The 12884-nt window shown below is 38.6% G+C and overlaps 1 protein-coding gene across 4 annotated transcripts in view; it reads left to right on the forward strand.

The window, feature by feature from the left end:
- Nucleotides 1–11234, forward strand: part of LOC147339128 (ephrin type-A receptor 6-like) — an 81108-nt gene extending 69874 nt beyond the window's left edge. For 2 of the 4 annotated variants that reach the window (XM_086289577.1, XM_086289586.1), the window contains 9 exons: nt 2463–2533; nt 6065–6190; nt 6769–6954; nt 7081–7142; nt 7239–7448; nt 7547–7696; nt 7855–8048; nt 8622–8771; nt 10446–11234. In XM_086289577.1, the coding sequence (XP_086145703.1) occupies nt 2463–2533; nt 6065–6190; nt 6769–6954; nt 7081–7142; nt 7239–7448; nt 7547–7696; nt 7855–8048; nt 8622–8771; nt 10446–10560 (1264 nt within the window). In that variant the 3' untranslated portion in view covers nt 10561–11234. Of the gene's footprint in view, nt 1–2462; nt 2534–6064; nt 6191–6768; nt 7143–7238; nt 7449–7546; nt 7697–7854; nt 8049–8621; nt 8772–10445 lie in introns of all 4 variants that reach the window. The other 2 variants (XM_086289560.1, XM_086289568.1) reach the window with 1 other exon arrangement.
- Nucleotides 11235–12884: the final 1650 nt, after the last annotated feature.

Below are 12884 nucleotides of genomic sequence, written 5' to 3' on the forward strand. Positions count from 1 at the left end.
ATGGGAAATGAGCCACCAACATTGTTACTTTGTTTACTTTTATCTTTGTTTGCACCTGAAATGTAGTTAAGGTATATACAGTAAATACAGTGTTTCTTTTTTGCCAAGAATCCAGACTGGCTTGTAATTTTTTAAAGTGCTGGTGAGCAATAGTTCTCCAGACATCCTGAAAGTCTCTTATCTCTTTGGACACTCGCTGCTTTTTTACTCATTTTCAATTCATTCCTTGTACCTGAGCATTTCCAGAGTAATGTTTGGAAATTATTGTTGTTTCAAATTGACACTATAGGTGCATCTAATAATAGTAGGTTTAATGGTCAGAGGGTCATAGGTCAAGTTCTCTGCAGATCTTGTGAATGCAATAACTCAAGAACAAGATGATGTAATATTTTCAAATTGATGCTATAGGTCAGGGGTGGGGAACTCCAGGCCTCGAGGGCCGTTGTCCTGCAGGTTTTAGATGTGTCCGTGATCCAACAAAGCTGATTCAAATGCCTACATTACCTCCTCAACATGTCTTGAAGTTCGACAGAGGGCTGGTAATGAACTGATCAGGTGTGTTGACCCAGGATGTTACTTGCATCCGGCCCTTGAGACCTGGAGTTCCCCAGCCCTGCTATAGGTGTATTTATTAGGAGCTTGAGGGATAGGCCACTTAACACTGACCTATGAGTCATTCAAGGAAAAAGTCACCTGACTCAAGAGATGAACCATGGTTGTCTACATATAACAGAAAACTTAGCAAAGAACCAATCTTAGATTTTTTCTTAACTACTTTTGTTATTCTGTCACAAAAACTCATTATTTGTTGTCATTTTTACCCTTCAGCTGTAAAACACTGATGCATCATTGTCATCACCCGACTGGGCAGGCTGGTGGGTGAGAAGAAGGAAACAGGTTTTTTAAATTCATACCATGGGTCCATCTACTAAAAGTCTCAGACAAGTTTGAATTTCAGTGACCTCAAGACCAAGGTCAGAGGTCAACTTTTCTGAAAATTTTCTGAATGCAATAACTCAAGAGGAAGATAAACTAGGATTTTTATACTTAGACAACATGTACATTGACTAGGAGGCCAAGAGGTCAGCAGTGGCGGCTGCCAGTATCTTTTTATTTTATTGAATCTTTGAAGAATGTCAACGTTAACACAGTTTGAAAGGCATAACAATGTATTTTTGCAAAGACTGTTAGTTGAAAACTTGGCATTTCCTGGCACTTCCTCAAAACCCTTTAATAGAAAACTACAGCAGGTCAATAATATCTGAAAGTCCTTAAGAAATATGAAAAATAAAATCCGGCACAGACCTGACACGTGACCATAGAGATGCATCTGGCCCTTCGGTTGATCCATCTACTGTTAACTGAAGCCTCAGCAGAAATCCAGTAAAAGCATACCCGGATTTTAAAAAAAACACACACACACAGAATGAAACATTATCAGTCATGGATTTACCTTTCCAGAGTCCAGACCTCAACAGTACTGAACATTTTGAACAGAACAAAAGACAGCCAGCATCCAAAGTAGAGCTTTCAATGTCCTTCCAGATGCCCAAAGAGCTACTCCTGAAGACGACGTAAAGAAATTACAAGAAAGTTCAGGCTGTGTTGAAGAATAAAGGTGGTCATACCAAATATTCATTTTCAAGCTTTTTAGAATCATAAAATCTAAGATTTCTTATTATAGACTGTATTCCTATATATTTGTCAGTAAACTCATCCACCTATTCCCCATTTTTCTGGACAATTTGCAGAACTGTAACTGGCAATAAAAATTTTGCAGAGGTAACCAGGTGTCTGCTTTAAACCTGTTATACTGTTCTGCAGAGATGATTTTCATATATAGTTGCAGCTTTTTTATGTGTGAGGTGTGAACAATACCAATCCAGAAGAGTCGCAGTGTGTGAATTCATTATCTCATTGTCTTTGAACCAGGTTTACCTGCACCCAAATATCAATAAAGTATTATCTTGTGTAAGTGACTTGTAAAGTGTGTAAATAAAGTGCAACATTTCAGAAAAATGCAATCCTATGATGACATTTTTAAAGAGCAGTCTTCTTCTTGGGTAGTTTTTGCAAAGAGGATCTAAATTGTTCTTTTTGCTTAATACAAGTGCTTGATTGTCAATTGAGTCTGAATCTGTGGAGCCTTGAAAGTTTGAACATGTGGGGATCTGAATACTAAAACGGAAGAAAAGAAGAAGAAAAAAAGATCTAAATCAAGGAAAGAGCAAAAATTGCTCTTAAAACGAGTGATAGAAAAGAACATAATGGCATAATGTCGGTTTTCAAATAGAATTTTTTTGTAAACCAAAAGGCAGATTATGTGGGATCACAGAGAGAAGCCAAATGGCAAAAAAGAAAAAATAGTCATGCTTCATGTTGATAATGAAAACTAATTTACCTTCATTTAGCATTTTCATTCAGATCTTTAACTGTTGTGTTAATGTGTCTTACATGTGCAGGTGTCAGGGGTACATCAAAGCTCGGATGAAATCTGAGGAGAAGAGGAGGACACGCTTTCACAGTGGACACGGTGGGTGTCTGTGTGTGTCTGTATTTAATGTGGGATTTCACACAGGTAAGATGAGTGCGACAACATTTGTTGTAATTCCCAGGACTTTAGTTTTGCAAGAAGTTATACAAAGCGTGGTCACTGTTTGCCTTAGAGCAACAATTCTTATGCATTATGCATTTTTTATATTGTCATGAGCAGAATTTATGGACTCTCTTATTTTCTGTTGAATGAAACTCAGTTATTACAGTTCAATTCTTTGTAATTCCTGTTATGGCTCAAAAACAAAATAAGACCAAAAGGATGCATTTAAAGACACTGGTTCATTACAGTCCATCCACGTGCTGGTAGATAGGGTGGATTGATTTGGATTTGGAGCTTGTTCAAACCTACATTAGGCGAATGTTAGTGTGCAATGAAAAAAGATCAAAGCCAAATAGCCTTTTAAAAGAACTGATTAAGGCAAAAAAATGAAAACTGCAAGTAATCTTAAAAAGCAATGTTATTTTTAAATTTATATTCAGGTAAGAGTCAGGTATCCAGCCAATATAGGGCAAATATTAGGTTAACTGTACTTATTAAAAGAAGTTTTTTACAGTTAAAATGTCCTGCACCAATAACTACAAATTCAGGTATACACATATGTGGACTTTAAAATATATTTTTAAAACTCTAATGTCAGTCAGTAATCCAGAAAGCAGAAGATTAACCTGCAGCGCCAATGTTCCTTGTTTTTGTCGTTTTAATACTTTGAGTAAACACACACATTGCATCGTCTTACAAAATACAAAAAGAAATCCCTCTGTCTCGCTCACCATTGAGCATGCTATTGGTGAGATTTTGACTCTTAAAAATCCATTTCAAGTCCCCTCTCACTATGTTTGGGCTTTTGTCACACAGATTGGGCCTATTTTCTGTGCTAAATCACTCACAGTTTGCCAGAAACCCACTATTGGTTTTTTGACAAAACTTGCTGTTCCAGTTAATAATTACAGTGGTGCTACAATTACAGATAAAAACAGGGTTATAGATTGCCCCATAGGGAGGACGTATTATTGTGCCCTGTGTTTTACTTAGGCAATTCAGTGAGAGCTCTTGTAGGATCCGATTTGAGGCCTGCAGGGAAACAAGTTTGGCTCTCGACACAAATCTAACAATTTTACCTGTGTGTGTTTGATTGGGGCTTTTTTTTTATTGATCGAGAAGAGCATTAAAGACTGTGAGGAAAATATTGTAACATGCCGACATACCATTTTCTTGTCCTTTGGACACAAGGCCCATCTCTAAGTGTGCACTGCTACTGTTTGTGTGCAGGTAACTAATCTGGTTCTTCTCTATAGTGCAGCAGGTAAATGAAATTACAGGGAAATTGTTTACAGGTGATATGAGAACTAAAATTGGTACATATACTCTTTTATGATCACTTACTTACTGTGATTAATACTGCGTGTTTGTTCTGAATCCTCTGAAGCATCCATCTAGGTTTGCATGTTAATGTTAAAAATGCATTTATGGATGGAGCTCATGCCGTACTTTGAGTGTTAGGTGAGAGTAATAAAGCACTCTAATAATTGCAGTCAGTTTACCATAGACTAAACTGGGAAAGGATAAAACACTAATGAACTTACGACAGTCAGATTAGTTACAGGACTTACTCAGTACAACACCGCTGTGGTGCCGCCAGTCACCTCACAGCATGAGGGTTCCAGGCCGGAACCAGTCCAAGGACATGCTTGTCAGGTTATCGGGTGATTCTAAAGTGTCTGCTGGTGTGGCGGTACATGATTATCTCTCTGTGTTAGCCGGTGAAAAAATAAGCCGTTAAAAACGTTGATGACAGAGTGCGCCAGTGTGAGAGAGCTGAGCCAAGGGTAAAGAAGCCTTCATGCACTGAATTCATAAAATTCACTCATTGGCACCAGATGAATGTTAAATATCTGAATCTAGTTGTATGTATGAGTAAAAGGGTAATCCGTCAAGCTGGACAGCACTGTTACTGGACCACTGGAGCAGCATGTAACATATTATGTGTATCTGCAGTTATCTTGTTTTACTTCAAACAAACCAGCTCTGAGGAAGTTTTCAAGTAACACATCTGACTTGTTAAAATAATTCAAAATTAAGTGTAAAACTTCCAAAATTGATCAGTTATATGACATTCTGTAGTGAAAAATGTTGTTTCATAAAATGCAAAGGATGGCCAAATTGGAACATTTTGAAAATTTAAGTGGCTAATGGGATTTTGCAGAGGAACAAACACTCATATTTTGGTGCTTGTGTCCACATTTGATAATTATTTCAGTCATCTGCTGTCCTAATACTGCTCTCCGAGTCTTTTCCTTGATGGTGCTGGAAGTTGGACAGAGATTTTTTTCAGCAGCTTATTTAAGAACGAGTCTAATTTTACTTTATGCCAAACAGTAACAATGGCCTTGCTGATACATATGTACTTTTATGAGTCATTTCTTTCTATCCAGTAGAATGAAATCTATATGAGTCGCACCAGTTTTTTCTGTGCTATTTGTTCTTTGCTCGTGTGTGCTTGGGAGCCATCACCCAGGTGGGGGGATGCCACCAGGCTCAACAAACTGGTAGAAAAGGCTTGTTCTATTATAGAGCTGAGCTTAGACACCCTGGAGACAGAGGTGGGTAGACGAAGCCTTCAAGCTTCCACAACACAAGCTGACGCAGCTATAAAGTACATTTAGTCCCAAGCTCATCTGCTTGAGGTGTACCACGGACAACTTCCAGTTATCATTCGTGCCAGTCATAATGCACACCACTGCAGCAGCATCCCCAGCCTCAGCCAGAGAGGAAGATGCAGAATTCTAACTGTCTGCAATGTCTTTTTATACTGCTCTGGGGATTTTTTTCCCAGCTCTTTCTTTCTCTTTTTCTGCCCCCTTTTCCATCCCTTGACAAAATAACAGAAAAACCTCACAATATAAGAGAAGCAAATAGTCGACCAATTATGGACTAACACAGTTGAATAAAGAATCACCTTCTCTTGCACAGTCTGGCTTCAGTATAACAGAATGTCCTGCAGGCTTAGAGAAGCCAGATAATGACTTTATGCTTGCAAATGCTTCAGGTTTTGAATAGATTAACAAAATATGCACTGTGGTTGATAAAACTAATATCTGTTTCATAATCAAATAACCTATCATTCAACGTCTCACTCTGAGACAAAGTTAAGAGATCTTTTATACCCTCCTGGACCTGATTAGATAATGTTAGATATGAGAATTTCCATACCTTATGTGTAAAAATCAATCATTCACTCAATCAATAAAAATTATCATTTTTTTTCCCTGGGCAGAATTCATCTTTAGTTCAGTTTGTGTTTAAAAACCCTTTCACAATCTCTTCTGAGCACATGTGTTTAACACTGTTCTCTCTGTCTGGTTGTGTGTCCTTGTTGTGGAGAAATGTGTAAGAACTTTATCCAACTTGTACTCATGTATTAAAGCAGTTCAACCTCATTTCTAACTTTTATGTGCTACTCCACAATATACATAAAAGAATACATTATATTGTCTGTTTCTCTTCTAGTCCCATTTTCTGGAATAAAGACCTATGTGGATCCAGATACATATGAAGACCCCACTCAGGCTGTGGAGGAATTTGCCAAAGAGATAAACCCCTCTTACATATGCATCGAGAGGGTGATAGGCGCAGGTAAAAGAACTAATACAAATCAGTAAGTCGTGATAATTCATCGGATGAAACGGATGAAATCGGACTTCAACCCGGGTGTTTTTTCCAAGAAAGTGATACATAGGCATTTGCAAAACTTGCCAGTAATGTTTGTCTGCTATATAAAAAGAAATGCTGAAGCATATTAGTATTGGACCTTAGAGATGCTAACACTGCAGGCTTTGAATAATGGAGTTTGATGGTTCATTAATTTGAACAGATTGTGTCGGCTTATAAACCCCTGAGTAATTATGAAGGTGCCCCCTTCTCAGGGGTTTCTGTAATATGAGCTCCATCTGGTGGAACCCATGTGCAGTTGCATGGTTTTAAATATGTCAGACAACTAACTGTGCAGTAGGCCTAGTGGTGATGAATTTCATATATCTCCTCCAGTGATTAGGCTGCATGTCTATCTGAGTCATGTTCATTTTTATTTCGTCTGTCGTTTTCACTTTAGAGTAAGGATTCAGGAACAATACCCAGCATTTAATCTGTTTTCTAGTTTTTACTTTGAATATGTTTTATTATGTAAGTGAAAGGAAATCTACTGTGTTCTGTAGGTGAATTTGGAGAAGTCTGCAGTGGCCGTTTGCGTGTACCAGGCAGGATGGACATCTCTGTGGCAATAAAGACCCTTAAGGGTGGTTATATGGACCAACAGAGACGAGACTTTTTGCGTGAGGCCTCGATCATGGGGCAGTTTAACAACCCCAACATCATCAGGCTGGAGGGAGTGGTCACTAAGAGTAAGCTCTTTACACAGCTTGACTTCCATTTCTTGGTTTTTTTTGGGGGGGGGGGTTTGCATTTTTGCAGTTGGTCTCTTTTCTTTCCGTTGAGCTGTCAAATCAAGTCCTTCTCCTTTTCCTCAGGCAGACCAATAATGATTGTGGTGGAGTACATGGAAAATGGAGCACTGGACTCTTTCCTCCGGGTAAGGGGAATGCATGTTCACACTGGTATGGTGCATTCCTGAAGATTGTCTTCTTCACACGCTGTTTGTACCCTCTCTGTCTTAATACCACCTCAGGCACGTGATGGTCAGTTCACAGTGCTCCAGCTGGTTGGCATGCTGCGGGGCATCGCAGTTGGTATGACCTATCTTTCAGAAATGGGTTATGTTCACCGAGACCTAGCTGCTCGCAACATCTTGGTTGATGAAAGCTTGGTGTGTAAGGTCTCCGATTTTGGCATGTCCAGAGTTCTTGAAGATGACACCGAAGCAGCCTACACAGCTACAGTGAGTGCAGCTCCTGGAAGATTTTACAGCATCAATAATGATACTGAAGTCTGAATATCGCCCTAACAAGAGGATCCTGTGTTTCTATTTTGCGTTAGGGAGGAAAGATACCAATACGCTGGACAGCACCAGAGGCAATTGCTTATGGAAAGTTTTCCTCAGCTAGTGATGTATGGAGCTATGGCATTGTCATGTGGGAAGTGATGTCATATGGAGAGAGGCCCTACTGGGAGATGTCCAATCAAGACGTAAGTTGCTTTTCGCTCTAAACTCCTCAGTATAGTCAACACTTCATTCAATTTCTTGCAATTCTGTCTCTTGTATGAGGAGTGTAACTCTTTAAACAAATGAATGAATCATTGTTTTATTTGAGATTCAACAGTATGTTTACTGACATTCATCTCAGGTCATTTTATCTATTGAAGAAGGCTATCGTCTACCAGCACCAATGGGCTGTCCTGTGACGCTGCATCAGCTCATGCTACACTGCTGGCAAAAGGAATACAGCCAGCGCCCACACTTCAGTGATGTGCTGTCGTTCCTCGACAAACTCATAATTAATCCCAGTGGGCTGCTGAATCTAGCCAATGATGTTCAGAGGTAAGTATCGGATAACGCAGAGACTGTTTCCATTGTTTATATACAGTATATACAGACACTAAGATAGTGTAGAATCTGGAAAATATGGAGCTGTTCTGCACTGAAAATAAGGCAAATTCATTTTTCCTGGTCTTGAGTACAGTTACGACTATAGCATGTTGCTTTACATAAAAAACATCGAAAAAAATACATGCAATCATGATGGCATATATGACTATGCATGCATTTAAAAAACATACACAAAAGTATGAGGACACATATAACCACGGTTAAAAGCATTTCAGCATAAACATTCAGGATGCAGAATGGGTGCATTTAACTACACAGAAAGGAATGTCTAAGAATTATAGCTACATAATTACACTACTAAAATTATGAGGTTTGACATGTATTGCATATTACTGTAGCGTCCCAGTGCATCACATCATAAACCAATAAAAATGTTGAACCTGAAGGAAACTATCAGAAAAGAATAGGTAGGTAAAGGTATAATTTTGATTGACTGGTAATTCTTATGCATCTAAACTGTTTATTCAAAGAATATTTCCTGTGTTTTTCTCTTTGCCATATCAGTTTCGCTGACTCCCCAGACGACATGCCAGATTACCCTCTTTTCATCTCTATCGGCGACTGGCTCGACTCCATCAAAATGAGCCAGTATAAGAACAACTTTCTTGCAGCAGGATACACGACGCTGGATTCTATTTCAATCATGAGCATAGAGTGAGCAGAGCCAAATTATACAGAGAGCAGTTACACTATCAAAACGTACACTAAAAGGAAACTAAGTTGCATAAAACAAGCAGGAAATATTGACACTGTAAAAAACACGATTCAACTATTGAGTTTTGTCCAGTGCTGTGCAGCTGTTTTTTAAATATCCTATTTTTTATGCTGTGTGTGCCTGCTGGTTTAACCACAGCACGGTCAAGAAACTTGAACTGCAATACTGTGCTAAAAGTCTTAAATTTGCTAGGAAAACAGGAAATCGGTATAGGGAATTATTGGAATATGTAGTATGTAAAGTTTTAAAAAAAAAACTTGGAAGTCATATTGGTATGACTACCTTACCTATTCTTCAACACAACCTGAACTCTCTTAGGTAAGCTTACTTGTAAGTTCTTTAAGTAGTCTTCAGGAACAGTTCTCCAGGTTTTTTAAGGACTTTCAAAGCTCGTCTTTAGATGTTGGCTGCCTTTTGTTCTGTTTTCTATAAAGACGATCCCACACTGCTTCAATAATGTTAAAGTCTGGTCTCTGGGGAGGCCAATCCATCCATTATGTGTTTTTCTTTCCAGGAATGCTTTTACTTCATTGGCAGTGTGATTGGAATCATTGCCATGCGGAAAATGAAACTGTTGTCAATCGGATATTTTCTGGATGGCATTTTCTGTTTTCATGATTTCATTTGAAAACATCCCCAACACCACTGACTGAAATGCACCCAGAAACCATGACACAGGTTCCACCGTGTTTTACACAGGGTTGTACACACTTACTGTTGTGCCTCTCTGACCTCCTTCATAGATACTGATGCTGGTTTGACCAAAAACTTCAAATGTGGATTCATCACTCAATCAGACCTACTGACACTGATACCTCAGGCTTTTCTCCTCCTTTCCCTTTGTTAAGAATGCTTCTTGACAGGCATCCTCATTTGAGACCACTTCTTTGCTTGTCTTTGCTGAATTTCTTTTTGCTGATTCTTAAGAAATTTACTTTCAGATAGTGTTCATCTACTGTGTAGAGGGTTTTTTTTAAGCCCTTTACTTCTTCTTTTGTACTCCACTTATCCAATTTCCTCTAATTTGTTAAGAACACACTGCATATTATGCAAAGATATGCCAGGTTTTCAGCTAATAGCACTTTGGGAATCATCTTTTTGGTACAAAAAAAGCTCATGTTTGACAAACTGTGTTGTCATTGACAATTTTTAGACTGAACTAAAGAAACTGTAACAAATTATTTGTTTTTGCGACATACAGGTAGTAACACAACACTAATTCAGGTGCTTTTTTATGTTTGTACAATTTGTCAGTGTAAACCACCTTAAAAAATAAAGGACTTCACTGAAAATGAGTGATAAAGCAGCCAGTCCAAAGACGAGCTTTGGAGAACTATTGCTCAAGACCACTTTAAAAATTACAATGACGTTTGCCTCCTTGGATGTAAATTATTAAGAAATGTTGGCTCAAGACTTTTACACAGTACTGTAAGCCAAGTTTTATTCACATATGCTGACTGTGTAACATAAACTACAACACTGCCACTATTGTGCTTTCACGTTAAATGTGGTCATTGTTAACACCGTCAACTTTTTGCTTGTTACAGTTTTGTGTTTTCCTTGTTGTAGAAAGTAGGTTTGCTGTTCTTATCTCTTCTCTCCTCTTTCTTCAGTGAAATCAGACGTATTGGAGTCTGTTTGATTGGCCATCAGAGGAGAATCATAAGCAGCATACAGTCCCTTCGCCTGCAGCTTCACCACATTCAGCAGAGTGGCTTTCAAGTGTGAGCCCATTGCACAGAGTCAGACTGTGTGTACAAACTGAGCTGGAAACAAGTTCCTTGGCATCGTCATTCAACTAATTGCACAAAACACCAGACTCTTAGGTGTAGCAGGTACCACATGCTGCTCGTATGAGAGCGGTCTGCTGCTAGACCACATGTGGTCTAGTTAGCACACACATCATCATCTGGATCATTATCAATACAGCCTCCACAACAACCAACCTCTGGCGTTGGCCAAATGCGGTCTCTTTATTATCTCAGCAAATACTAGCATTCACTTGAATTTAGGACTTCTTTTCTCTAGTGTCTATTCAAGTGTTCACCAATACCTCTTCTCTTTCCAAGTGACAATCCAATGGTTTGTATTGACTTTGAATGGTCTAAAGTTTCTTACCTCATGACCAGAGAAGATGAGGACAGGAGAAATCATTTGGTGATGTGTGGTACAGTGTGTGACTTTAATAACTACCTTTCCAGCTGGTTTATGAAACACTTCACTTAAAAGAATAAAGATTGACCGAATGGTAAAATACAATCATGTTTTTTGAACTGAAGACCGCTGAATGTCAAAAGATTTTATAGAAATGTATGTTCTCTCTTCATGATGATGCAGTATGTCTTGTACAAAAAGTCTTGTGAAAATTGTATGTTTTATCCAGTATGTTGGTTCCTGAATAAACAACCCTATTTTAATACTTAGTTTTCTCTCAGACTTTAACCACCCCTGGCCTCAATCTCTACATACGCCACACATTTCATTAGGTACACTTTGCCAGTACAGGATTACACCTTAAGTCAACAAGGTGTTGGAAACATTTTGATATATGGAATAGAAGTTTTCTGAATAGCTGATGCAAAACAGGATGCTATTTACATCAATTTGGACTCTATCATGTTGCAACAGAAATCAAGACTAATCAATCCAGTTAACATCTATAAAAACTTTCTGCTTTTGGTGAACTGTAGTCTCAGTGGTGCTTTTCTGAACTGTAGCCTCCGTTTTCTGCTCTCAGCTGACAGGAGTAACAAAAGGTATGGTCTTGTGCTGCTGTAGCCCATCTGCTTCAAAGTTTTGATGTTTTGTGTGTTCAGAAATGCTCATCTACATACCTTGGTTGCAATGAGTGGTTATCTGAGTTACTATTGCCTTCCCAGCTGGTCAAAACAGTGTGCCCATTCTCTTCTGGCATCAGGAAGGCATTTCAGCCCGAAGAACTGGCTGGATCACTGGGTGTTTTCCGTATTATTGACGGTTCTTTGTAAACTCTAGAGATGACTGGGCAGGAAAATCAACAGTTTCTGAAATACACAGGCCAGCATGTCTGGCACCAAAAACCATGCCAAATCATGCTTCACTTAAATCATCTTTTTTCCTGATGCTCAGTGTGAACCTCAGCAGGTCTTATTCACCTGTACTGAGTTCCTGCTCTGTGACTAGCTGAGAAGATATTTGCCTTAACAAGCAGGTGAACAGGTATACCTAATGAAGTGGCAAGGGAGCCAATTTCAGACACTCGCGCACGCACACACACACACACACACACACACACACACACACACACACACACACACACACACACAGAGATGTCCATAGATGCCATCTCTCACTCAAAAACAAGTTATCTTAATTGTCACTCAGAAGACTGACACATTTTCTGTGTCACTGTCAGGTGAGTTTGTCACATGGGTGCTTATCAAAGGTGCTAGGTGAAAGCCATGTCTGGCCAAAGTAGGTGTTCAGTATGTAGACAGTTTTAGATTCTGTGAGAAATGTTGTTTTTTTTATGGCTTACAGTCATTATTTTATATCAGAACTGTCTATAGGGATTTGGACTTAACAGTGAAAATATGTAGTTACACAATATTTTGGACAGTGAAGGTTAACATAAAAGTAGTTTGGTTCTCAGTATGTTAGTAATGTCTTGCTTATAAGACATCAGTAGATTAATTAAGACAAACAACAGACTATTGCTTCACTTTTAAAAATGTTTCTTGTTTATGATAATTTCAGATTAATTGTTTCATGGTTGTATTTACTTTGATTGTGTTTTTGGTGTGTTTCGTTCCCTTATTCTAGATAATAGAATAACTTGTTTTGGAAAGTGGATACTGTCAGTAAAGATCAGTATGAAAATGAGCAGGGGTGTCAAACACCTTTTTAATCGGGGTCACATACAGCCCACTTTGATCTTTAAGTGGGCTGGCCCAATGAAACTCCCCTTTCTGTCCATGTGAAGACAGTCAACTAAACATTTAAACCCTGAAATATTTAAACAGAAGCAAAAGAAGTACATTTCCAGCAGTATTAGTTTTCTTTACATGATAAAT

The sequence above is a fragment of the Aulonocara sp. 'chitande type north' Nkhata Bay genome, linkage group LG1, assembly GCF_057382095.1.
Source record: "Aulonocara sp. 'chitande type north' Nkhata Bay isolate Kocher_YH1m ecotype deep benthic linkage group LG1, A_spYH_male_GT1.1, whole genome shotgun sequence".
Lineage (NCBI taxonomy): Eukaryota > Metazoa > Chordata > Actinopteri > Cichliformes > Cichlidae > Aulonocara > Aulonocara sp. 'chitande type north' Nkhata Bay.